Source organism: Saccopteryx leptura, chromosome 8, assembly GCF_036850995.1.
Source record: "Saccopteryx leptura isolate mSacLep1 chromosome 8, mSacLep1_pri_phased_curated, whole genome shotgun sequence".
NCBI lineage: Eukaryota > Metazoa > Chordata > Mammalia > Chiroptera > Emballonuridae > Saccopteryx > Saccopteryx leptura.
In genome coordinates, this window is record NC_089510.1 from 7,381,233 (window position 1) to 7,408,300 (window position 27,068).

General features: G+C 51.0%; 1 protein-coding gene across 1 annotated transcript in view; it reads left to right on the forward strand.

Moving 5' to 3' along the window:
• WWTR1 (WW domain containing transcription regulator 1) overlaps positions 1-27,068 on the forward strand; it is a 172,579-nt gene that overhangs the window by 139,452 nt on the left and 6,059 nt on the right. The window contains exons 4-6 of the mRNA XM_066347742.1: positions 4,048-4,256; positions 22,094-22,227; positions 24,543-24,655. Coding sequence (XP_066203839.1) covers positions 4,048-4,256; positions 22,094-22,227; positions 24,543-24,655 — 456 coding nt within the window. The remainder of the gene's footprint in view (positions 1-4,047; positions 4,257-22,093; positions 22,228-24,542; positions 24,656-27,068) is intronic.

Genomic DNA, 27,068 nt, shown 5'->3' on the forward strand with positions numbered 1-27,068 from the left:
TTGTCTGACTGCTGTGACTAAGACTTCCAACGGATTAAATAAAGGTGGTGATAATGGACATTCCTGATCTTAAGGAAAACGCCTTTAGTTTTTGCCCATTGAGTCTGATGTCGGCTGTAGGTTTGTCACATATGGCCTTTATTATGTTGAGGCTTTTTCCTTTTTCCCACTTTGCTGAGATTTTTTTTAACATAAATGGGGCTGGATTTTATTAAATGTTTTTACTGCATCTATTGATACAATCATGTGACTTTTATCCTTCCTTTTGTTTATGTGGTATATTATGTTAATTGATTTGTGGGTGTTGTACCAACCTTGCATCTGTTGAGAAATCAGATGACAGTCTTATGGGAGCTTCCTTGTTGGTAACTAACTGCTGTTCTCGTGTTGCTTTTAAGATTTTCTCTTTATCTTTAACCTTTGCCATTTTAATTATGATGTGTTTTAATGTGGGCCTTTGTAGGTTCACCTTGTTTGGGACTCTGTGCACTTCCTGGACCTGTGTGTCTGTTTCCTTTAGTGGATTAGGGCAGTTTTTGGTCATTGTATTTTCAGATGGGCTTTCTACCCCTTGCTTTAACTCTTCTCCTTCTGGTATCCTATGACGCAGATGCTGTTATACTTCCTGTTGTCCCAAAGGTTTCTTAAACTATCCATTTTTTTAAATTCTTTTTTCTTATTGCTGCTCTGATTGGGTGTTTTCTTGTACCTTGTCTTCCAAATCGCTGATTCAGTGCTCCGCTTCATCCAACGGGTTGTTTATTCCATCCGGTGTGTTCCTGATGTCAGAGATTGTATTCTTCGTTTCGGACTGCTTCCTTTTTTTATGGTTTCTATGTCCTTTTTAATGCTTGCTATCTCTTTATAGAAGTTCTCACTTTGTTCCGTGAGCATCTGTATAAACCATTTTCTTTAACTCTCTAATAGTTTACCTCTATTTCATTTAGCTTTTTTTCTGGAGATTTTTTTCTGGTCTCTCCTTTGAGGCCTGTTTCTTTTCATTTAATTTTGGCTGCCTCTTTGTGTTTGTTTATATGTATCAGATACATCCACTGTGATTCCCAGTCTTTGTGGGGCAGCCTTATGTAGCAGGTGTCCTGTTGGGTCCAGTGGTGCTGTCTCCATGATCACCTGCGCTGGGTACTCCCAAGAACTTCCCTGTGTGGTTTATGTGGGCCCTCCTGTAGTAATTGAGTCTGGATTGCTATTGGCTCATTGTCATGGGATGAACCCTCAGGCTGACTCACTAATAGGCTGTACTTTATTTAACCAGGCACACAAGCTCCTGTGCAGGTGCTGACCACAGAAAGCAGAATTCTTTCAGCTGGGTTTGGTGCTGACAAGATATGCCTTTGGCTAGGCCAGGGGTCCCCAAACTACGGCCTGCGGGCCGCATGCGGCCCCCTGAGGCCATTTGTCTGGCCCCCACCGCACTTCCGGAAGGGACACCTCTTTCATTGGTGGTCAGTGAGAGGAGCATAGTTCCCAATGAAATACTGGTCAGTTTGTTGATTTAAATTTACTTGTTCTTTATTTTAAATATTGTATTTGTTCCTGTTTTTTGTTTGTTTGTTTTTTTGTTTTGTTTTTTACTTTAAAATAAGATGTGCAGTGTGCATAGGGATTTGTTCATAGTTTTTTTTTATAGTCCGGCCCTCCAACGGTCTGAGGGACAGTGAACTGGCCCCTTGTGTATAAAGTTTGGGGACCCCTGGGCTAGGCTACTTGCAAAGCTAATTGGATCCCGCTCTGATGTTGTCTGAAGCTGGCCACTGGGTGCATTTGTTCTGGTCCGCCTGGGAGGGACTCTGTCGCAAGCTAGTGTAGAACGCTGCCCGTACCTGGCCCTCAGCAACCTGTTTGGAGCTACACGCAATCCGTATTTTGTGTCTGCTGCTGCTGGGCTTGGGTACACACAGGAAGGGCCAAGCTGTACACCAAGGCTGGCTTTTACCAACACCAGGCCTGGGCAGGTCAGCAAACGTCTCAAGGCACCCCAAGATCTGCCTGCACCTGCCTCTGCCTGCTGGCTGCCTGGTAGGCTCTGTCATCGAGAGAGCCTCTGGTGAGGGTGGCAGGGTGAGGTTAGTGCATCTCCCTGGAGGGGTAGGTGCCCGTCAGGTTTCAGGGAAGGTGGTGGGTGTTTCCACTCCCCCAGGGTCACAAGTCTCAGCCTGTCCAGGATTGTCCCCAACCTCAACAGGGTGGAGCCCCTAGGAGTTGGATGGGTGAGACCTTGGAACCCAGAGGGTGGGTGTGCTGGCACCCAGGAGAGTAGTTCTGTTGACTCTCGTATGAGTGAGAAATGCTAGTCAGATTCATAGGAACGTGGGGGAATGGCCCCCACCTCAAAGCTGGACAGCTGAGCCACGGGCACCCCCTGAGTCTGGCCAAGGCAGCTGACTCCTCAGCAGGGTCTAATCTTCTGGGGGGGGGGGGGAGATTTGTTTTTCCCAAGGGAGTAAGTAGAGTGTTTCGCCCAAGATGGTGACTGTGATGTGCGGGGAATGACTCAGCACGAGATCATGAAGGGGGCCCTGGTGGCTGTCCCCCTGTGTTTCTCCCCAGAACCACAAACCCCCAGAACCACAAACCCCAGACTCTCCTCACATGACTTTATGCTACTCAGCCCTCCCTGCTAGAGCCCAGGGTAAGTGGCTGCCTATGAGATTTTGCTCTGGCCCTTTGAGAGGGCACGTGAGTCTCTGTGGACTCCCGTCTGGTATTCACAGCCAAAGGCTATGTGGGTGCCTCTTCCCTGTTCTTGTACTCTGGACTGGGGAGCCTGGCTTGGGGTTTAGGTTCTACTCTTAAGGGGAGCCCCCCACAGCTGAGATACCTCTCTGGACCCTCAACACAGCTTGTAGAAGTGAGGCCAGCCCTTTCCATGTTTCCATCCTTCTACTAGTCTCATTGTGGCTTCTGTGAATCCTTGGTTTTAAGACTGCTCTTCATTTAGTCTTGAATTGGGTTATTCAGGATTTTTTTTTTTTAAGTAAGAGGAAGGGAGATAGTGAGGCAAACTCCCACATGCACTCCAACTGGGCTCCACCTGACAACCCCCATCTGGGGGCAATGCTCGCATCAACCGAGCTATTTTTAGCACCTGAGGTTGATGCACTCAGATCAGCTGAGCTGTCCTCAACACCTGGAGGCGATGGTCAAACCAATCGAGCCACTGGCTGGGAGAAGGGAAAGGGGAGAGGGAAGGGAGAGGAACAGATGGTCACTTCTCTTATGTGCCCTGACCGGGGATCGAACCCGCAACCGTGTCATTTTGGGACAATGCTCTTAACCAGCTGAGTTAACTGAGGGACATGGTTCTATAACAAAGCAGCAACGGGGCCCTGCTTGGGTCCAGCCAGGTGCCTGGTTCAGGTGCTGTGTTTACATGCTGCTATTGCTTCACTCATTCTTCCTCGGTGTTACTGTGTACCCATCACGTACTGACGACCGCATGCTTCCTCAGCTCTGCCATCAGCATACAGGTTGCGTGCGGAAGTGCACACGCGCACGCCCAGGCACCCTGCTGTGATTATTTCCTACGTGTGGTCACCTTCGTAGAGTCTTCACCTTGAACTGCTAGGTTCTGTGAGAGGTTGAAAATGATCTCTAGACGTAAGGATGGTGTGAAACGAGATAGATTTTCAGCGGGGCACAAAAGCCAAAGCTGAACGTGCCCGGCGTTGAGCCGGTATCTGAGTCGGCATGACTGGGATCGAAGGTAATCACGGCTGAAGCAGTGCTGAGTGACAGGAAGGGACTTAGGAGGGATCGAAGGTAATCATGGCTGAAGCAGTGCTGAGTGACAGGAAGGGACTTAGGAGGGATCGAAGGTAATCACTGCTGAAGCAGTGCTGAGTGACAGGAAGGGACTTAGGAGGGATCGAAGGTAATCATGGCTGAAGCAGAGCTGAGTGACAGGAAGGGACTTAGGGAGGAACTCAGGAATGCAGGCTCCAGAGCGCACAGCAGTCTGGGGCCCTCTCCTCGGAGGTGCTGTCGGCCCGTGTCAGTGACCCTCCGCTGCGCTCTTCCCTCCCACAGTGATGAGTCACCCGCAGCAGCAGCAGCAGCAGATGGCGCCCAGCACCCTGAGTCAGCCGAACCACCCTTCTCAGAACCCTCCGGCCGGACTCCTGAGCGTGCCGAACGCGCTCACCACTCAGCAGCAGCAGCAGCAGAAGCTCCGGCTCCAGAGGATCCAGATGGAGAGGGAGCGGATTCGGATGCGCCAGGAGGAGCTCATGAGGCAGGTACGGCCGTCCGTGGTGCCCGGCGGTGGTCCGGGGCTTGTGCTGCCCAGGCTACTGGACAGGCGGCCGCTAGCCGTCACGGTAAATCTGTCTCTGGAGCGTCAGAGGCCCCAAGCCCTGCCCCAGCCCTCGGGAGTGGGACCTGGTTTCTCTCCCGGCCTCTCCCCGCACTGTCCTCAGAGCTACCTTGACGAGGACAAGGACTGGCTCTGTCAGCGTGGCGGCCGTGGGCTCCCACCGCTAGTCTTCACGTGGACAGAAAGATCGTGTTCCCATTATGTATTGCTGTGTGACAGATTATCCCCCACATTTAGTGACTCACGACAGTCGCCATTTTATTATATCATAGCACACTTTGGGGGGTCTGCAGCCCAGGCTGGGCTCTCCGTTGGTCTTTTCTTCTGCTCTGCGTGGTGTCGGCCGAGGCCACCTAGTGCTATTCCAGCTGGCGGGCAGGCTGGTCTGGAGGGTCCAGGGTGGCTTTCCTCAAGTACGGGGCACTGCGGCCAGGCTTGCAGGGGGAGTGGACGTAGCCGGGACTGAAACCTGGGGCCTCTACCCGTGGCGTCTCTCGCACGGCGATCGCAGAGTGACGGGCCGTGTTACGAAGCCGCGTGGGTCTCCCCGGGCGAGTGCTCTGAGAGACAGAAAGGGAGGCTGCTGGTGTCTCCGGGCCAGCTCTGGAGACGGGCACGGTCACTCTGCCCTCTTCTCTTGGTCACTGTCACAGCGCCCCCTCCCTGCCAGATCAGAGCAGATGACAGACGGGAGGTGCTTTGGAAGAAAGACACAGAGAGTCTGCAACCCTATGTGACCCGCCCTGGAGCATGGAAAAGAGGGGAAACTGAGGGAGGAGAATGGTTTGCACGTGGGTTCTGATAGGGAGGTCTGCCAAACCGCCCGGGCACTGGTCGGTATTTATTCATTTGTTCATCCAGGCAGCAGAGTGTTGCTGAGTGTTCTCTGTGGGGCGGGCTCAGGGCTATACGTCACAGTGCGAAGGCAGAGATTCCCCGAAGGAGCCCAGTGTTTTCTTTGTCCCAGTGGCTTAGCCCTGGGAGACATCTTCCTTCTGAGGTGCTACACTAATGTAGTGCATGTGTTGTTGGGTCTCAGAAGTTTTGCCGGCTTCGTTTTGGGGAGGAAAGCTGCAGTTTATTGTTCTGATTCTGCAAACTTCTCTTTATGACTCCCGTGAACATGAGTAGCTTCCTTTTAACTGGTTTAGAGCGATTTCTTGCAGGGTCCCAGGGGTATTAAGGTAAACACTATTTTTTTTTTTAGTTACAGCTGATACTTGAAATAATATACATTGACTTGCCCTAAATGAATGATGTATTTCTCATCAATAAATTCTAAGCTATAAAGTATCTATTCTGTATGTGGTTTTAAAAACATGGTGAATTAAAATAATTGCTTAGACCAGAGCCTTTGAAAACGAGGGAAATAAACATAAATCGTGCTTTGTTGTTCATTTAAGCAATCCTCTAAATTTGAGGAACACAACTTTGCAACATGACTACAGTTGTGCCTTTTGCCCTGAGGATTTATGTCTGAACTTCCATGGTTATTTCAGGATAACAGTTGTTTATACTGTTTTTAGATAAACAGTCTCATGTTTCTCAGCAGGAAATAATTATTGTTTTCTGTCTTTGGATAAGAAATCCATTTGGAGTAATTTTTCCCCCCTATTTGATAATGTAAAGTAAGTTAAACAGGATTATTATAGTTGCATCTGTAAGTTTTCTCTTAGCTTCATTTTTAAGTGAGCTTGAGTGAGTTTTCCCCCTCGGACAAAGGAGAACGGCCTGTTCTCAGTGTCTGCCCCGTCCGGGTGTCCCTTTCTCGCACCCCGCCTCCTCCTTTCCCACAGAAAGTATTTCTGAAGAGGGGTGGGGGAGGGCACCCCAGATGGTCTCTTCCAGCCCTGCCCTAGGTGCCTTTGAACCAGGATGTCGTTTTCCATGGTTCGTGTTACAGAAATGCCAACCAAGTTCCTTAAATGCTGATCCCCAGAGGCTGGGGAATTCGGTGCATTTCGCCACCTCCTGGCGTGCATTCCACTGTGTGGGATCGTGGGGAGGGACGTTGTCCACATTTGTTCACATACTTCAGCTTTGACCGTGTGCGTACATGCGTGTTCGTGTGTGTGGTCAGGAGGAAGAGAGGACATGGAATGGATGGTCTAAAGAGACTTTTTAATGGTGGAAGGTTTTGTCCCCCATCCAGAAGCAGCCTGCTCTTTAGCCTCACAGATCTTAGTGAGGGCCATGTCCTCGGTGGTGGTGGCATGTCCGACGATCGCTTCCTGGGGCACTTGCCAAGATGCCTGATTGTCCAGCTGTGGACTCCGTCCGTCCCCTTGGTGGCTTTTTCACCTGTACCTTTTGGTTATTTTTCTGCTTCACTATTTGCACGTAAGCCAGGACAGAGGCAGGGACCTGGAGACATTTGGGTCCCTCTGCTGGCTGTGTTCCGGCCTCGGGTCTCGAGGCCGCAGTGTGTGGGGAGGGAGGGAGTGGATGGCCCTGATGGGGGCCGATGCACCCCTGTGCACTCGTGTGCGCTCCTCGGGCCCCACTCCGTGACTCCAGGCTGCACCTGCCTGAGCATGGTCGGCTCACCGGGTGGCTTGTAACTTCCCGCTCTTGTCCTGCCGCAGAGCAGCCCCCCTGAGTAGCCCAGGGGTCGGGAACCTATGGCTCACGAGCCAGAGGTGGCTCTTTTGATGGCTGCATCTGGCTCGCAGACAAATCTTTAATAAAAAAAAATAATAACGTTAAAAATATAAAACACTGTCATGTATTACAATCCATTCATTTCCTACCGCTCACGTTCATGGTTGCAGGTGGCTGGAGCCAATCACAGCTGTCCTCCAGGATGACACCAAATTTTTATTGGATAATGCGTAACGTACACGGGTCATTGTATGGCTCTCACGGAATTACATTTTAAACTATGTGGCGTTCATGGCTCTCTCAGCCAGAAGGGTTCCCGACCCCTGGCGTAGCCTGTCCTCAGGGGTCCTCGGCCTGCGGTGGACCTCTGCCTCCATGCCTCTGTCGGAGAGTCTGCTGTCTCTAGCAGGAAGGGAGCTTGTCATATTTAATAAGTAGATACATTTCCTAATTCTTGGGGAATCGTCTATTCTGTATATGTTTTATCATTCTTAAATATAATAGATGTGAAAGCTCTTTAGCAATTATGTGGTTATTTATTTATATTTCATTTCTTCTCCTCCCTCCCTCCCTCCCTTCCTGCCTTCCTTCCTGCCTTCCTTCTTCCCTCCCTCCCTTCCTTTATTCCTGCCTTCCTCCCTTCCTTCCTCTCTTTCCCTCCCTCCCTCCCTCCCTCCCTCCCTTCCTTCTTTCTTCTCTGCTTCCTCTTTCTGGCCTGAAGGAGTGGGTTCTGAATGGGCCGTGTGGGGTGTGTGAGCCTCCTTGCTTTTTCTTTTTCTTTTTCTTTTTTTTACAGAGACAGAGAGAGGGATAGACAGGGACAGACAGACAGGAATGGAGAGATGAGAAGCATCAATCATTAGTTTTTCGTTGCGCATTGCAACGCCTTAGTTGTTCATTGATTGCTTTCTCATACGTGCCTTGACCACGGGCCTTCAACAGACCGAGTAACCCCTTGCTGGAGCCAGCGACCTTGGGCTCAAGCTGGTGAGTTTTAGCCCTCGCTCAAGCTGACAACCTTGGGGTCTCGAACCTGGGTCTTCCGCATCTCAGTCCGACGCTCTATCCACTGCACCACCGCCCGGTCAGGCTAATTTTTATTTATTGATTTTTGGGTTTTTTTGAGAGAGAGGGAAGAGAGAGATGAGAAGCATCAACTCATAGTTGCTTCACTTTACTTGTTCATGGATTGCTTTCTCTTATGTGCCTTGACCGGGGGCTCAAGCCGAGCCAGTGACCCCTTGCCCAAGACAGCAACCTTGGGCTCCAGCCAGCAACTTTGGGAATATGTCAGTGATTCCACGCTCAAGCCAACAACCTCAGGGTTTGTAACCGGGGACCTCAGCGTTCCAGGTTGACGCTCTATCCACTGCATCACCACCAGTCAGGCAAGGTAACTTACCTTTTAGCAGAGGAGACAAAAGGATTAAATCAAATGGTTGGCCAAAAGGGTGAATTCAAACTATTCCCTACTTTCTGGGGTCCCAGGGGATGCCATCTTTGGCTGTCATTACTGGAGCAGAGACCAGACACACCCCAGTACAGGGTTCCATGGAAGTGTGCACAAGATGCTTCTGTATTTTTTTCAGTGGCTCCTCAGGCCAACAAGTTGTTGAACCGCTACAAAATTAGGACCAAAGGGGCAGGGAGTGAGGTTTGGTCTCTCCCCCGACCAGGAGTCTTCCGAAGCAGGAGAGTTCCATTAAAAATGGCTTCTAGGCCCTGGCCGGCTAGCTCAGCAGTAGAGCATAGGCCCAGCATGTGGACCAAGTCCCAGGTTCAATTCCTGGCCAGCGCACACAGGAGAAGCACCCTTCTGCTTTTCCACCCCTCCCCCTCTCCTTTCTCTCTCTCTCTCTCTCTTCCCTTCCTGCAGCCAAGGCTGCACTGGAGCAAAGTTGGCCCACGCGCTGAGGATGGCTCTACAGTCTCCGCCTAGTGCTAGAATGGCTCCCGTTGCAATGGAGCAACGCCCCAGATGGGCAGATTATCGCCCCCTGGTGGGCATGCTGGGTGGATCCTGGTCGGGCACATGTGGGAGTCTGTCTCTCTGTCCCCCCTTCTCACCTCAGAAAAAAAAAAAAAAAGGCTTCTGTGGTTTAGCATTGGCTGCAGCAGCAATAGAGCTAAAGCACTTGTGCGATAATGAATGAACTCTCTCTGAATGTGGAGGGGTGCTCCCAGAACTCTGCCTTGTTAGGAACGTCAGCCTTCCCCCTCTTCCCACGGGCATCCACCACAGACAGCATGGAGAGGGAGCTCTCCTGAAAGACCCTCTCTGTTGTCCCTCATAAAATGAGACTTTAATTTTTGCTAAATTTCCCAAAAGGCTATGAGGCAGCTTGAGGTCCCTCCCGAGAAACGGTAACCCTGGAAAAGAAAGCGATCACAGTTGACCTCGTACTTCCTGGTAGTGTCATATTTTTTAAAAAGAAATCAGAATTCAGTTTGTGGAGTTCCCCCCCCCCCTTTTTTTAAGTGGGAAAATTAAGTTTTTAACTTTTTTAATGATAGTTTAGTTTTTTTCTCTTCTAATAGAGAGGAGAGAAAGCATTTTGCTAAGTGAAAGACCCCTGCCACCTCCCCCCAAAGCTACATCCTGTGTGATTCCATTTCTGTGACATTCTGGCAAAGGCCGACAATACAGGCAGAACAGGTGAAGGGTGGGGAGTTTGGGGGAGGGAGGAGGGGCTGGCTATGTAGGAGAAAGCTCAGAATTTGGGGGGGGGGTAACAGCACCGTTTTTAGATCAGTTTCTGTTTCACGACTGTGTGTATTTGTCAAAACTCAGAACTGTGTGGAAGTAAAAATAATAACAAAGACAAAACCCCTGCATTATAGAAAATACTTGAAATACTCAAAAACCAAGACAGAACATAGTAGTCACTTTCTAGTGTTTGTATGTGTGTGTGTGTGTGTGTGTGTGTGTGTGTGTGTGTGTACTGTGTTAAAACACAATTAATAGCCTGTCCTGTTATCGTTTTGCCATCTTTTCACATATTGGGAAGTCATGTATTTATTCTGTATCATGGATTCTGTGTTGCGACTTTGGTTGTATCTCTTCTAAGCTGCCTGCAGTCCTGCCTACAATGGGGCTAAACTTGTTAAAATACTAAGGTGACACAAGCCACCCTTGCCTACCATGGCGCTAGCACAGGGGTTGGGAACCTTTTTGGCTGAGAGAGCCATGAACACCACCTATTAAAATGTAATTCCGTGAGAGCCATACAACGATCCGTGTACGTTATTCATTATCCAATAAAAATTTGGTGTTGTCCCGGAGGACAGCTGTGATTGGCTCCAGCCACCTGCAACCATGAACGTGAGTGGTAGGAAACGAATGGATTGTAATACCTGAGAATGTTTTATATTTTTAACGTTATTTTTTTTATTAAAGATTTGTCTGTGAGCCAGATGCAGCCATCAAAAGAGCCACCTCTGGCTCGCCAGCCATAGGTTCCCGACCCCTGCTCTAGCATATTCTGCCGTGACAGCTTAAAATCCATCACAGCATTTGCTCAGTATTCTAACGAGGGCAAGTTTGCAGCTTTGCCCAATGGAAAATTTGAGTAACTGGAAAGACATTGAGAAACAAGCCGCTCAGTCCCTGCTGACCCATCTGCAAGAACAATTCCTTGCGGGGAACACAGACCTGTGGTTTCATCTGAGGAGAGGGTTTCTTGTCGTGTGTATTTATTCATCTACATGAGAAGTTGGGGGTATGGCTGTGTGTGTGTCCGGGGTGGGCGGGGCCTGCCTCCCAGGCTTTCACCTTGAGGACTTCCTGTCAGCCCCGAGGGCCTGGCAGACTGTTGAGTGGCTCCCTCTTGCCCGTTGTTGAGAAACATTACTGTTCCCAAGGAGACTCAGCCCCGTTTTTACCTCCATCCCTTCTTAATTGGGGCGCTCAGCAGGCAGGAGAATGCAGCTTGTCAAACAAAACTGCTGAGTAAGCCTGGCCTCCGGTTGCCGGGGCAACAAGGACGGGGCCAGAGGGCGGTGGCAGGAGGCCGCGGGATCTTTTTGGCAGGCCTCACGACCAGGGCCGGCCGGCCAGCTGGACGGCTCCTCACAGCCATTCCTGACCGAGGGCCCTGGGGCGGGACACGCCCAGTGCTGAGCAGCCCTGGTCTGGGGGCAAGGTTCTGAGGTCTGGTTTCGTCCGGTCAAATGAAGAATAGCTATTTAGAGAGGTTACAAAGTGTCACATTGTAGCAGGTCCTGGAGCATAAATGGTGGCAACTTCATCAAGCCTCGTCTTTAGAACAGGGGCTATAATTAACTTATTTTTTTAAAAAAGCATTTTATAGAATCACATTGCAAGGGTTGACGGTGATGCCACCAACGTAGACATTTGCCAGAGCAGCCCGGCCGTTGAAGTTCATTGCGATGCTCTGGGCGCTCAGCGCAGAGCAGGCCGCAGGCAGCCTCGTTTCCTGTCCCCACCAGAGCTGCTTCCGTTCCAGCTTCTGTCACGCAGTTGATTGGCCGGCAAGTCCCAGGAATAAGTCCCGGGAATAATCCATTTTCCAAAATGTGCTGGTGTTCTCAGATCGTTGAGGAATCACACCAACTCCAGTCTTTTTTTAAAAAGACCCTTCCGAAAATGTTATAAATCGAACACATTTTTTAAAGTTGGAAGTTCACCAAGTTTACACAAAGGAAGAAAGCGGCTTCTTGTTCCTGATCTTAATAAGATCACTAAGGCATTGGAGACATATTCCATTTCAAAATCCACTCAGCTATTTTTTTTTTAAGTGAGGAGAGTGTCATGCAGAGAAGTTAGGATTATAATATATAAATTATCATGTGTTCCTCAATGCCACTCGGAAAAACAACAAAGGTGACAGAACAACACAAGATTGTTCTATATGTCCTGAACTAAAAGACTAACAAGCGGGCTGTGGATAATAATTATGGACTCAACAGATGTCTTCCCTAAAAGTGTTGGCGTTCGACTGTTCCTCTCCCGAGAGTCTGGCAGCTGAGATGTGTGTGATGGAGGCTTTCAGAGAGGGAGGCTCTGGGAAATGGGACAGCGAATGTCTTGAATCCTTTGGCACAAAGTTAAAAAGAACTTTACATTAGGATATATATTTTTTTTTCCCCTATAAAGAAGGTAAATACTTCAGCTTTCTGTCTTGAAGTGTCTGGGGGTTTTGGCAGAGAGAACAGCTTCCCTGCACCAGAATAACTATTTTAATGTTAGGATTTCGAAATACGGTCTTTTTTTTTTTTTCCATTTGTTTCTCGTCACCCCACCCTTTATAATTAAAAACATTTCAACCTCCCATTTTTGTGGGATCCCTGGCCACACCCTTCTATCAAGCGGGACACCCTCAGGAAAGGTTATAGTTTTTTGTTCAACTCTTTGAAGTCGATTCCAGGGAGAGTGTGGGAGCTGGCGGGTGGGGCAGCGCCCCCAGCCAGGGTGGACGGATGGGCAGACAGACAGAGGGACAGACAGGGCCTGTGACTGCTGTTGACGTTCCTAGCCCTCTGTTGTGTGCTCCCCGGGCAAGCCGCAGGCAGCGGGGAGCTGGAAGGCACAGCAGGCTTGGGGTTCACGTCCAGGGATGCCTTCAGCTGACAGGTCAGCCTTTTCACACCTCCCACATACTTCACACCCCTCCGTCTTCCCCAGCGGCCACGAGAGGGTGAGGGTGCTGTGCACCCCTACACCTCACTCATTTTGGGGAGCTGGGTGGGCAACCGCACACTCCACCACCAAGTCTGAAAGAGGTCCCCAAGCCCTCCTTTTGGAGCCAGCTGTCCGTCCCCAGCTTGAATCTAGACAACGGGCGGGGTTTCCGGGGACAGATGGCTTTGCTGAGTCTGTTGTGATTTCCCCGCACGAGCTCCACCCGCTGTCGTTGGAAAGGGTCCTCGACTGGGTGCCGTCCCATCCCTTTCCCAGTTCAGCACAACTCAGTGTGTCTGAGACTGCAACAGCCCTCTCGTACACACCCCCCCACACACACACAACGGTCCCAGGGTGAGGAGGGGTGCTTCCCGTTCCGCGCTAGGAAACAAGCCCGGAGAAGTCACTTGTCCAAGTCCCACAGCCAGTAGGCGAAGGGGCCCAAAGGCCGGGGCTCCGCCCGCCTCAGCCCCGGGCTCTCCTCTCTCCGCCACACTGGTGTCCCCGTCGGGGCCGCGAGAGTAGGCTGGAGCCTGGTCTTGGGGAAGCTGCCCAGCCTGTCAGTGCCTCCGTGTCCTTCCCGAGGGAACGGTCGTGGGGACAAAGTGGAATCGTGTGTCAGAGTGCTGAGAGCAGCACCTCGTCGTCGTGAGCAACATGTCGGTATCAGCGGATACCACCTCAGAGACGTTCCCCACAGTGGGCGTTCATCCTGTTGGCTGCGTGATGTGCCAGGGCTTCTATAAAGATGCTTTTTCATCTGTACAATAGCCCAGTGAGATGAGTCCAAATGAGCAGACTGTCAAGAAAGGTTAAGAATGGAGTGTCCGAGGTGTTCTAGCAGGAAGTAGCCGAGCTGGGATTTGAACTCCAGTCTTTCTGAGCCCAAGGACACTGTTTTTCCTGTGCCAAGCCCGGGGCGTGTGTAATAGCACTGAATCTTTGATGCAGGGGTTGGAAACCCATGGCTCGTGAGCCAGATGTGGCTCTTTTGATGGCTGCATCTGGCTCGCAGACAAATCTTTAATAATAAAAAAATGTAATGTTAAAAATATAAAACAGGCCCTGGCCGGTTGGCTCAGCAGCAGAGCGTCGGCCTGGCGTGCGGGGGGGCCCGGGTTCGATTCCCAGCCAGGGCACATAGGAGAAGCGCCCATTTGCTTCTCCACCCCCCCTTCCTCTCTGTCTCTCTCTTCCCCTCCCGCAGCTGAGGCTCCATTGGAGCAAAGATGGCCCGGGCGCTGGGGATGGCTCCTTGGCCTCTGCCCCAGGCACTAGAGTGGCTCTGGTCGCGGCAGAGCGATGCCCTGGAGGGGCAGAGCCTCGCCCGTGGTGGGCGTGCTGGGTGGATCCCGGTGGGGCGCATGCGGGAGTCTATCTGACTGTCTCTCCCCGTTTCCAGCTTCAGAAAAAAAAAATACAAAAAAAATATATATAAAACATTCTCATGTATTATAATCCATTCATTTCCTACCACTCATGTTTATGGTTGCAGACAACAAATTTTTATTGGATAATGCGTAACGTACATGGGTCGTTGTGAGGTCAGGAAGTAAACTTCCCTCCTTTTAATCAAGTAGTCAGCTAGCTAATTGCAGAAGCCCTTTTGATGAAGAAGATGGCTAAAAGAAAAAAAATGAGTATCGTACTTTTCAGCAGGAATGGACAGAGGAATTCGCCTTTGTGGAGAGAGCAGGTTCTGCAGTGTATCTAATATGCAATGATAAAATTGCATCGATGAAATGATCAAATATAAAGCGGCATTTTGACACACACCATACTACATTTGCATCGAAATATCCAGTGGGGGGCAGCATGAAGAAAGCATGTCAAGAGCTACTGTGCAGAGTGCAAGCTAGTCAGCAGCAACTCCATGTTTGGACCCAACAAGGTGACTGGAATTCAGCTAGCTTTGCTGGTGCTATAGCAATTGTGAGAAACGGAAAGCCATTCACAGGTGGGGAGTATGCCAAAACATTCATGCTTTATGTTGCCAATGAACTTTTTGATGACTTTTCGGATAAAGACAAGATAATCAAACGAATAAAAGACATTGCCAATGTCACGATCGTACCATCATGATGGCAAATCAATTGAGGCAACACAAGTGAAGTACATAAATGCAGCACCATTCTTTTCTCTCGCTTTGGATGAGTCAACAGACGTAAGCCATTTATCCCAGTTCGGCGTGATTGCAAGGTATGCTGTCGGTGACACACTATGTGAGGAAAGTCTTGCTGTTTTGCCTATGAAAGAGACAACAAGAGGGGAGGATTTATTCAAGTTTTTCACTGAGTTTGCTAAAGAAAAAAATCTACCGATGGATAAACATTTCTGAGTGTACTGAAAAAACAGAAGATTCGTAGTGCTTCTTCGTGAACATGAAAAGAGACCCATCCTAATTTTCACTGCATCCTACATAGGGAGGTGCTTTGTGTTCAGATGTGTGGTGAGCAGCTTGGTGAGGTGATGTCGCTGGCCATTCGGGTGGTCAACTTTATTGTTGCCTGAGCTTTAAACGATCGCCAGTTTCAAACACTGCTGGATGAAGCTGGGAATAATTATCCTGGTCTGCTTCTGCACAGCCATGTGCATTGGTTGTCAAGAGGGAAGGTGCTCAGCCGTTTCGCGGCTTGTCTGAGCGAAATCTGGACTTTTCTTGAGATGAAAAACATCGAGCATCCTGAGTTAGCTAACACTGAGTGGCTCCTGAAGTTCTACTATCTCGTGGACATGACTGAACATCTGAACCAGCTCAATGTGAAAATGCAAGGTGTTGGAAATACAGTCTTATCCCTTCAACAAGCAGTGTTTGCATTTGAAAACAAGCTGGAACTCTTCATCACTGACATTGAAACAGGTCGTTTACTACACTTTGAAAAACTGGGAGAGTTTAAAGATGCATGCATAGCAAGTGACCCTGCTCAACATCTTGATCTCCAGCAGCTAGTGGGCTTCACATCTAATCTGCAGTCATTCAAAGCGCGCTTTGGAGACTTTCGTGAGCGCACTCGTCTTTTTAAGCTCATCACCCATCCACACGAGTGTGCAGTGGACAGTGCCGACCTGAGTTACATCCCCGGTGTTTCCATCAGAGATTTTGAGCTACAAGCTGCTGACCTGAGGCCTCAGACATGTGGGTGAATAAGTTCAAGTCACTGAATGAAGATTTGGAAAGACTCGCACGACAGCAAGCAGAGTTGGCGAGCAAACACAAGTGGGGAGAAATGAAAAAACTTCAACCTGTGGACCAGCTGATTGTCAAAACTTGGAACGCGCTTCCTGTCACATACCACACACTGCAGCGTGTGCGTATTGCTGTACTGACAATGTTTGGCTCTACGTATGCATGTGAGCAGTCTTTCTCACATCTAAAGAACGTTAAGACCAACCTACCATCACATTTAATGGATGGAAGTCTCAACGCCTGCATGAAGCTTAACCTTACCACGTATCTATCAACCAGACTACAAAGCCATCAGCAAAACCATGCAGGACCAGAAGTCGCATTAATGGTAAGAAGTACTTTATTCATCATTGGTTAGCAACAGCATAACAACGTTATTAAAAAGAATTCAGAGACTTATTGTACTTTAAAAGTGTTGGTCTTACATGAAATGCACACATTTACTTGTATTTAGTGTTAAACATATTGTATAGCTCTCATGGAATTACATTTTAAAATATGTGGCGTTCATGGCTCTCTCAGCCAAAAAGGTTCATGACCCCTGGTTTAATAGCTGCTAGAGAATTGCAGTGACCTGTGGCCCAGGGAATTGGAAAGAGCCAGTCTCCCCACCTCCCTTCATCTCCCCCCGCCCCCCAACAGACTAGAAAGCCCTTCCTCATATCAGCCTCAAGTCCTGGGTCGAGGGGATCTTCCCATCTCCAGGGATTGGTTCCTTAATAGTTTGAGAGCCCAGGTGTGCCCCCTCAAGCCTCTCTTCTGCTTAAACAGTCCCTTCCTTCTTCATAGGACATTCCCCCCAGACTCTCCCAACCTCTCTTCCTTCTCTGGTCATTCTTTGTTAAAGGCCTCGGCAGGGTGTCGGACAGCGCCGGGTGCAGCCCTGGGGGAGGTGGGCCAGTCAGTAGAAATATCTAGAGAAGCAGCGTCTGGCCTTCTACTTGAGACAGGAAGGGTGTTTGGACTGCGGGGCTACCAGAGAGATGGGACCCACCAGGCTTGGCCCTCGCCCACCATCATTGCTTCTAGCCTGTCTCCCCCTCTAGAATGCCCCATGCAGAAGGGCTCCGGCCGTACGGGCCACTGTGGCATCTCTGCTGCAGAGAATAGCGTCTGGCACCTTGGAATCAGCCTCCATTATGCGGAATAAATGAAGGACGGACTTGTCGCGGGGTCTGAGAGAGTCATCCGACCCGGACGTGGAGCTGGGCTCAGCGGGAAGGCATTCAGAGGAACCCTGGCCTTGGCAGGGAGAGCTGCACCGGGGCCGGACGGGGAGCGCTTTGGGAGATGTGCCCGGTTTCAGACCCCAGCCGGCTGTGCTGATTGAGGTGACCAGGGCTGGGAGACAGGGAAGGTCGTGGCTTGCTGTGGTCATTGCGGCCGGAGAAGGCATCCCGCAGAGTGTGACGGGGCCTGTAAGGGTGGGCGCCCCCTGGCTGAGATGGAGAGAGACCCACCCGAAGTCCTGAGGAGTCCAGGGAACTGAAGACCTATTAATAAGGCAGCGCAGGGGGACTGGGCGTGGAGGGGACGCAGGGAGGGGTCTGCGACCAGACCAGTTGACCTGGGGTGGGTGAGACAGAGGGGGGGCTCGGATGTACCTTCTGCTTAGCATTTCTTCCGCCTGGACCCCAGGGAGCTGGGGACTGAGCGACCAGTGAGTGGGGACTGAGCGACCAGCGGGGGGGCGGGGTGACCAGCGGGGGGGCGGGGTGACCAGCGGGGGGCGGGGCGACCAGCGGGGGGCGGAGCGACCAGCGGGGGGCGGGGCGACCAGCGGGGGGCGGAGCGACCAGCGGGGGCGGGGCGACCAGCGGGGGGCGGGGCGACCAGCGGGGGGCGGGGCGACCAGCGGGGGGCGGGGCGACCAGTGGGGGCGGAGCCGCAGGCTCCATCCGGGCAGCAGCACCATAGGTTCTCTGAGTTGGAGGCTTGAGCCGTGTCCTAGACCAGCTTTGGCCCTTATTTTCAGGCCAGTGGACTTGTCCAGTGCCCCCACCTTCTGTCCATGGTCCAGCTGCTGTAGTCCCATCAGTCCTGACCGCTGCGTCGTCTTGGCCAAGCTACAGTCCACTAACTTTCGTTTCTGCCCGGGCGAGGGCCGCAGCGCCGTGCTGAGTCCGGGGTTTCCTTTCCGACCTAAATGGAATTGTTGTTTTTCAAACCCTCCCTTGCTTGGATGAGGCTGTGCCAGTGAGGTTCGTCTTTTGATTTCTAAAGCTTAGGATTTGGGGCTGTGTGTGTGGTTTTCTTTCCCTCCTTACATTCAGAAGCAGAAAGAGGAAAATACTGTCATTCAAAAAAATAAAAATAAAAAAGCCTAGACTTTTAGAAACTCTAAATACAACATTAATTATTACATCATAAAATGTAATTAAACGAAATGAAACATCTCACCGTTCTCCATTTATATCAAAAACCAATTTTATGGTATCCGAAAAGGTTTACAAACCTCCTGAAAACATTTTTTTCCTTAAAGAAATCGTTTTCTTAGCCTTGCTGACGCATCCTGACGGACGTCTCACTTGGGCGTAATCCTGGCAAAGTGAAGGTTGACCAGGAGGAAGGGCTGGGCCCCTCCGAGTGGACCTGTTCCACGCAGTAGTGCGACTTTTAAAGATTTTTTATTTTTCGCTTTGTGTTTGCTCTTGTTGTCTGGGATTGGAGGATGGAGCGTGAGATCATGACACGGCGTCCACGTGTGTAGAGCGACCTCGCCTGCCAGGCGCCGCCCCAGGCTCCTGCGTGTCTGAGCTCGCTTTGCCGCCACAGCGTCCTCCGGGGCAGACGCTGCTGTTGTCTCCGCTTTGCAGAGGAAGAGCACAGGGGCCGAATAACAGGGCCGGGGCGCATCAGGGCCAGGGTTCAAATGCAGGCGTCGGCCCCGGGAACCCCTGAGCCGTCCGCCTCGCTGCACATGCCCTGGATGAAGAGAGGGGAGGGATGCTGAGGAACCAGCCTGTGGGGACGAGTCTGCGCCTGGCGAGTGGGGGGGCGGGGGGGTGCACTACGGCTGTTACTTTCGCTCGTGTTTGTGGTTGAAGATGAGACCTGAGTGTTTTTTTGTGTGTGTTTGTTTTGTTTTTTGTACTTTCCTGAAGTAAGAAGCAGGGAGGCAGAGAGACAGACTCCCGACCGGGATCCACCCGGCATGCCCACCAGGGGGCGATGCTCTGCCCATCTGAGGCTGTTGCTCTGTTGCAACCAGAGCCACTCTAGCACCTGAGGCAGAAGCCACAGAGCCATCCTCAGTGCCCGGGCCAACTTTGCTCCAGTGGAGCCTTGGCTGCAGGAGGAAAAGAGAGAGACAGAGAGGAAGGAGAGAGGGAGGGGTAGAAAAGCAGATGGGCGCTTCTCCTGTGTGCCCTGGCCAGGAATCGAACCTGGGACTTCCACACACTGGACCGACAGTCAACTGCTGAGCTAGCCAGCCAGGGTGAGACCTGACTGTTCTTGGTTTATCTGTTCTTTTATTCCTAATTACAATTTAAAGCATTTTCATGTGAATTCTAGTAACGTTGTTTATTTAGTCATTGAGCAAGTACTGGTGGGAGTGCCTCCTGGGTGTATCGCTGTTGGAGGCAGTGGGCAGGCAGGACGGAGCGAGCCTTTCTCCCATGGAGCTTATTCTGATGGGAAAGGCCGGGAACAGGTGCAGGTGTGGCGTGGAGGAAACGGAGTCCAGTCTTTGCAGCAGTGGCCCTCGTAGGGACCAAGCATGGAGTGAGAGAGCGTCCTTCGGGGAGAGCTGAGGGACAGCTTCAAGCTGAGGGGACAGGCTGGCGAGGGGCTGGAAGTGGGGAGGGAGGGAGGGCGGGCGCACGTCCGGGAAGGAGCAGACGGGGACAGGGGCGTCCTGCAGGGCTTTGCGGATGGGCCACGAGGTGGGTAGGTGGGTTTGCAGTAGGGAGCCAGCGTGATCGTCAGTGACTGCTGCGTGTAATGACCTGTGACCCAGGAGCAAGCTTGAGATAATCCTGGGGAAAGTGTCGCCCCTTAGCATAACTTTCTAGCTCAGATGAGCCTAATTTGTTTTAAAGTCATTATCTAGGTGCATTCAACACCGGTTCTGCTTTGCTATTTGTTTTGTCATCTGAAGGTGGAAAACGATACTGTGAGTCCCCCACAGACGGAACGTGGCATTGGGCTTGTGATGACACCAGGTCTACACAGTAGAGAAACATCGATGCTGGAGAATGGAACTTGGGTTATCTTTAATTTAAGACAGAGGAAGAACATACGTGTAAAACGGCACAGAGAGCCTTCCCCTGGGACAGTACAGCTCTTTCAGCTCTGATTACTACTTGTAGTCCTTCTGGGTTTCATTTATGATTTGAGCCACACACAAGCATTTTTTTTTTTAAATCTGTACTAGATTGCTCTGTTCAGATAGCTCTGCTGGTTAAAGCACTCTCCGAAAGCACAGAGGTTGCTGGTTTGATCCTGGTCGGAACACCTACAGGGACAGCTCGATGTTCCTGTCTCTCTCCCTCCCTCTCTCGTGGAAATTCACAACAACAACAAAAAGATGATAAAAAATCTCTATTGGGATTTAAACAAAGAGGAAAGTTCAGAACTCTGTATTTTATACCCAGTTTCTGGATTATGGAGTAAAAAAATCACCTTTTAAAAAAAGAAAGAGTCCGTTTTTGTTTTGCTTTTATGGATTAACTGAATAAAACTCCTGTTCACTGAGTGTTCTGATTATCTGCCCCCTGAATGAGCAGAGTGAACCGGGAGCCCTCCCTAGCCCGGGTGTTCAGTTAGTGTACGTTAGGGATACGGTTTCTTGTCAGTCGGGTCTCCGACAGTTTGTTCGAGTCACGCTACTGGAACTCCTAGTAAGAGTGCAATGAACTCGAGTAACCGAACATTTTTATAGCCGATGACTTCACTGGACTTGTCTAGACAGCACTTACTCTCTAAAATCACAGCATGTTAGGGCTGGAACAGTTCTGACAAAGATCCTGTAACTTAGACGGCCTGAGTATTCCGTTTGGCATGGTTTAAGGGGCAGCGAGACCAAGGGCATTAGCCTGAAGAGTGAGCAACGGATGGGCAGGGCCTAGCTTTGGGTTTTGGATGAAGTATAAACATACGGAAGTATTCTCCTCTGGAAACGGCAGCAAATCCGAAAGAAGTTTGATGTCGGGTTACGTTTGTGAAAATGGGGGAGAATTCTCCCTGGAGCTTACACTTAGAGAAAGTAATTGCAGTCACATCCGTGACTTTGGATCGACCCGCACTCCCTGGCAAAGTGATGCTAGCTTCAAAAAAACAGCACTAGTGTTGTTCTGATTTTTGCCGTTGAAACCAGACACTCTCAAGCAGTTCGTCGTCCAGTGGGACTTGGATTGGGTCCACACAGTTCCCTAAGCTTCAGCCATTTTGGTTAAGTCTATCAAATAATTAGTCAAAGAGAAAAGCTAATGGACAAACTTTTTTTTCCCTTCTTTTCCAAGTGAGAGGAGGGGAGATAGATAGACTCCCACATGCACCCTGACCGGGAACTATCCTGCCACTCCATCTGGGGCCGTGCTTACAACGGAGCTATTTTTAGTGCCTGCGGTGGAGGCTTCACTGAGCCATCCTCAACTCCCTGGGGCCAGTGCGCTCAATCATTGGAGCCTTGGTTGCAGGAGGTGGGGAGAGACAGAGAGAGTAAGGGGAGGGGGAGGGGCGGAGAAGCAGATAGTCACTTTCTCCTGTGTGCCCTGACCAGGAATCAACCCGGGGCATCCACACGCAGGGCCAACGCTCTACCACTGAGCCACCAACAAACAAACATTTTAACGGGTTGTTTCGCTCTCCTGGCTGTTGACATACGAATTAATGACGGGAATTAAACGTAGAGCCTGAACCCCGCGGTCCCACAGTGTCCCTGGCCAGTAAGCGGCCCAGATTGGAACGCACCTGCTAGACCAGAGGAGCCCAGTTGCTTGAATAGCGACTTGGTCTAAGCACCTGGGGGTGAAAATAGCCTTGTCTCTGAGGAAGTGTTTTGAGGGGCCTTTAGACGATTTGGGTATTTAAGCAATTGGATGGAGGGGACAGTCTCTACGTGAGTCCCCTGAGGGCAAATGTAAGCTGCGCTTCTCATTAACTTTGTGACTCTGAGGAGGTGACTTCGGCCTGCCCTGCGAGACTTTTTTTAGAGGAGGAACACTGATGATTTCCTGACGGTCTGGACTTGCGGGGAGCCAACGTGAAAAGCGCTTTCTGTCCCGTGAAACGTCTTCCCGGGAGGGGCGCTGTGCCCCCGCCCTCGGTCCTCCTGACCGAGGATCCCCTCCCGCCCCCCTCTGACCCGACCGGCCTGTCTCCGCAGGAAGCCGCCCTCTGTCGCCAGCTGCCCATGGAGGCCGAGACCCTGGCCACGGTCCAGGCGGCCGTCAGCCCTCCCGCCATGACCCCGGACATGAGATCCGTCACCAACAACAGCTCCGACCCTTTCCTCAACGGGTAAGTCAGCATCTGGGGGCCGCTGCCTGTTTGACGCTCTCTGTTTTGTGGTCTGGAGGATGACGGGTCTTTGTTTAATGGGGGAAAAGGTGGGGAGCGTGCAGGTCAAAGTCAGGCCGGGGGCAGCAAGGAGAGGCTAGTGGCAGAAAAGATAAAAGCAGTAGAAGTTATCGACGTTTTTTTTTTTTTTTTTAATCTCAAATTTAAAAACCACAAATCGGTGCTATGCCATGGACTGACTCCCCTGTCAGTAATTTTAAAACGTGGATCCGGGTACAGTTTCAATGAACATGGTGCTGCACAGTGATTATGTGAAAGAAGACTGTGGTTTTCTGTAGGCAGGGGCGCGGGGGAGGGGCCGGGAGGCAGAGCGGCCCGTGCGGCCGACAGACAGCCTGACGATTACGGAGCGGTGTTCGTGCTGAAATGGGAACAAGATCTCTGGTTTCAGTTCATCATCCTGTGATGCCCACGTCCCGGTTTGGAGCATTGTCCGGTGCTTACCTGGGGGGACCCGGGGGAAGGGCGCCCGGGAATCTGTGTTCTCTTTGCCTCTCCAGAATTATTTCACAGTAAAAATTTAAAAGAGACAGATGATGTTTTAACAGAGGAAACTTAGGAGAAGGTGGGAAAGATACTGTAGTCAAGGCGTGGCTCCGTGAGCAGAAGTAAGTCAGACACCTCAGTGCTGGTCGTTCAAACTCAGATAAAGGGCCGCGAGCCCTTTCCCGCACCCTTTCTGTCCCTGTGGAAGGTCCTGGAGAACAAACACCAGTTATGAAAGTTCTTAAAAACGGAGCGATGGAAACAAACAGTAGCTGATGTAATGAAGGGAAGTTTTCAAATTGTTGACTTCAAAGTATTTCAGTGTTGAGAAAAGTATCAGTTTACCCCAAACCCAGATTTTCCATATTTTTATAGATTTTTAAAAAAAAATTTTCTGAAGTGAGAAGTGGGGATCCCGGCAGAGAGACAGACTCCCACATGCACCCAACAGGGATCCACTCAGCAAGTCCACCAGGGGGCGATGCTCTGCCCATCTGGAACGTTGCTCCATTGCAACCGGAGCCATTCTAGCACCTGAGGCAGAGGCCATGGAGCCATCCTCAGCACCTGGGCCAACTCTGCCACAATAGAGCCTTGGCTGCGGGAGGGGAAGAGAGACGGGGGGGGGGGGGAGAAGCAGATGGGCGCTTCTCCTGTGTGCCCTGGCTGGGAATCGAACCCGGGACTTCCACATGCTGGCCGGACACTTTACCACTGAGCCAACCACCCAGGGCCTTAGTTGTTTTTTTTTTAGATAAGTATCACAGTTAACATTTACACTCATTTCTTCTGAAGTGTTTCTTTCCCCCCTTCCTCCGTGGGGCACTGCTCACAGGTGCTCCTCACCTGCGTGTTGTGCTTCTTACTTCCTGATCGTGTGCATCCATAATCCGTGTTCAATGTTGCTTTCTGTTTTTTATTTTATTTATTTATTTATTTATTATTTATTCATTTTTAGAGAGGAGGGGGGGGGAAAGAGAGAGACAGAGAGGGAGAGAGAGGAGAGAGAGACAGAGAAAGAGAGAAGTGGGGAGGAGCAGGAAGCATCAACTCCCATATGCGCCTTAACCAGGCAAACCCAGGGTTTCGAACCGGCAACCTCAGCATTTCCAGGTCGACGCTTTATCCACTGTGCCACCACAGGTCAGGCTGCTTTCTGTTTTTTAAAACTTATGTAAAAGGGTATGATACTCAACATGTAGAGTTCAAATTGTTATTTTTTGAGATGAAAAGGAAATCATTGTCAGTTTGCTACTAAAAGCCATTTTTATTTGATTACAGTTTATTAATTTCACGGACATGGGGATGAATGCTTCAGAAGGAGAATGACAAGGAAGTACAGAACCGGCCTCTTCATTCCCTGGAAAGGGCAGAATGACAGAACTGTGCTAGGATTTTCACAACTGCATCTTAATTATGAAATATTTTTGTTGTTTTTTTTACTTTAGTTTGAGGGAAAGAGGGAGACAGACAGGGAGAGAGATGAGAAGTGTCAGTTCTTCGTTGCAGGTCCTTAGTTGTTCATTGATGGCTTCTCATATGTGCCTTGACCAGTGGGCTTCAGCTGAGCCAGTGACCCCTTGCTCAAGCCAGTGACCTTGGGGTTATGTCTATGATCCCACGCTCAAGCTAGTGACCTCGAGGTTTTGAACCTGGGTCCTCTGTGTCCCAGGTCGACATTCTATCCCCTGTGCTACTGCCTCGTCAGGCTAATTCTGAAGTTTCTGTAGTGGACTCCCACTGACGCGTCTCCATCTTCCGCTTTCCAGAGGGCCTTACCACTCGAGGGAGCAGAGCACCGACAGTGGCCTGGGGCTGGGGTGCTACAGCGTCCCCACCACCCCAGAGGACTTCCTCAGCAACGTGGACGAGATGGACACAGGTAGGAGCCCAGCCTGCAAGTCCTTGCATTTTTTTTTTTTTTGTATTTTTCTGAAGCTGGAAATGGGGAGAGACAGTCAGACAGACTCCCGCATGCGCCCGACCGGGATCCACCCGGCATGCCCACCAGGGGGCGATGCTCTGCCCATCTGAGGTGTTGCTTTACTGCAACCAGAGCCATTCTAGTGCCTGAAGCGGAGGCCATGGAGCCATCCTCAGCGCCCAGGCCAACTTTGCTCCATTGGAGCCTTGGCAGCAGGAGGGGAAGAGAGAGACAGAGAGGAAGGAGATGGGGAGGGGTGGAGAAGCAGATGGGCGCTTCTCCTGTGTGCCCTGGCCGGGAATCAAACCCGGGACTCCTGCACGCCAGGCCGACGCTCTACCATTGAGCCAACTGGTCAGGACCCAAAACATTTGCATTTTTAAATCGTCTTTTTAGTGACCTCTTTAGTTCTAAACTCTATCCAAATCACTTCATCTCAACAAACTATGTAAAATGACAACTAAACATTAGCCAGCCAGCCCCCCACGCACTGAGTCAACTCTTGCCACTTCCCCATCGTTTATACAAATACAGTTTTTTTGTTTGTTTGTTTTTTACAGAGTCAGAGAGAGGGACAGACAGGGACAGACAGACAGGAAGGGAGAGAGATGAGAAGCATCAATCATCAGTTTTTCGTTGCAGCACCTTAGTTGTTCATTGATTGCTTTCTCATACGTGCCTTGACCGCAGGCCTTCAGCAGACGGAGTAACCCCTTGTTCAAGCCAGCAACCTTGGGCTCAAGCTGGCAACCTCGGGGTCTTGAACCTGGGTCCTCCGCATCCCAGTCTGCCACTCTATCCACTGCGCCACTGCCTGGTCAGGCACAAATATAGTTTTAGAGAAGAACATAAGATTTTAAATTCTGCCATTTTTTCTTCTTTTCTGTTTCTTTTTGCTAGTCCATGTTTCCTGTAGCCTTTCCTCACGATCACGTTCCCACACCGCTGTCTGCTGTGCCTCTCTCCTCTGGAACAGTGATGCTGTCCGGGTTTTGCTTGAGATGTGTGGGCCACGCTCTCTCTGGAGACGTGCTGGTTCACGGTCCCACCAGCACGCGGACTGGTTTCCTGTCATTCACCACACTTGGGAGGCAGTGGTGGGCTCGTGGCAAGTTGATCAACTCAGAGCTCTGCTTCTGAATTGTCAGCCCCCAATCCTGGCATCGTACTGATGTCCTAAGGCCCTTTGATTGCAAAAACGGAATTTGGTCTTATTAGCCGGATATTGGCTTCATTATCAAAATGCTAATAAGCTCCCAGAAGATGTTCTGGGACCATATAAACTAAAAGACAGCTGAGATGTCTCACCATTCGGTATTTTCCACACAAGTTTTTCCTCCAGCCTCACGAATGCTAGAAAATGGTTCTGTGATGAAAAGAATTGCTTTTCCCGATGCCATTGTCCACGGAGGCTGTGCTGGTCACACTCTGCTCCCAGGTGCCTGCCCTTCCCACTCTGAATCCAGATGACGAGTCGGGCTCAAGACAGACCCGTCAGCCAGGGTGGGCCACCGCGGGGTCCGTCGCCGCGGGGTCTCCTCGCAGCCGCCCCGGGGTCCCCTCGCAGCCGCCCCGGGGTCTCCTAGCAGCCGCCGCGGGGTTTCCTAGAAGCCGCCCCCGGGGGTCCCCTTGCAGCCACCGTGGGGTCCCCTCGCAGCCGCCGTGGGGTGTCCTCGCAGCCGCCCCCAGGGTCCCCTCGCTGCCGCCCCCAGGGTCCCCTCGCTGCCGCCCCCGGGGTCCCCTCGCAGCCGTCGCGGGGTCCCCTCGCAGCCGCCCCCGGCGTCCCCTCGCAGCCGCCCCCGGGGTCCCATCACAGCCGCCCCTGGGGTCCCCTCGCAGCCGCCGGGGGTCCCCTTGCAGCCACCGCGGGGTCCCCTCGCAGCCGCCCCTGGGGTCCCCTCGCAGCCGCCCCTGGGGTCCCCTCGCAGCCGCCGGGGGTCCCCTCGCAGCCGCCCCGGGGTCTCCTCGCAGCCGCCCCAGGGTCCCATCGCAGCCGCCCCGGGGTCCCCTCGCAGCCACCTCGGGGTCCCCTCGCAGCCCGTCCCTGGCGTGTTTAGAAGATTGCACGGACTGTCTTGTGAGGAGTCACACAGGGAATAGTTTCAACTGTTTATTTTGCTTTCTTTTAATTTATGACTTCAGCTTTCTCCCTCCTTTCCTCCCTCCCTCTCTTTCTCCATCTCTCCCTCTCTTCATTTTTTGGTGTGAGATTTATTTTGTCTCTTTGGAGTGGCTCCTTCCTGTGTTTTATGGTCGTTTGCTTCATCATTTAAACAAAGGGAAGCCAGTACAGGAAAGAGAGGAAAGGTAAATAAGAAAAGACTTAAGGAGACTTAAATCTAAGCGTGAATTTTATTCTGTGGCTTTTTAA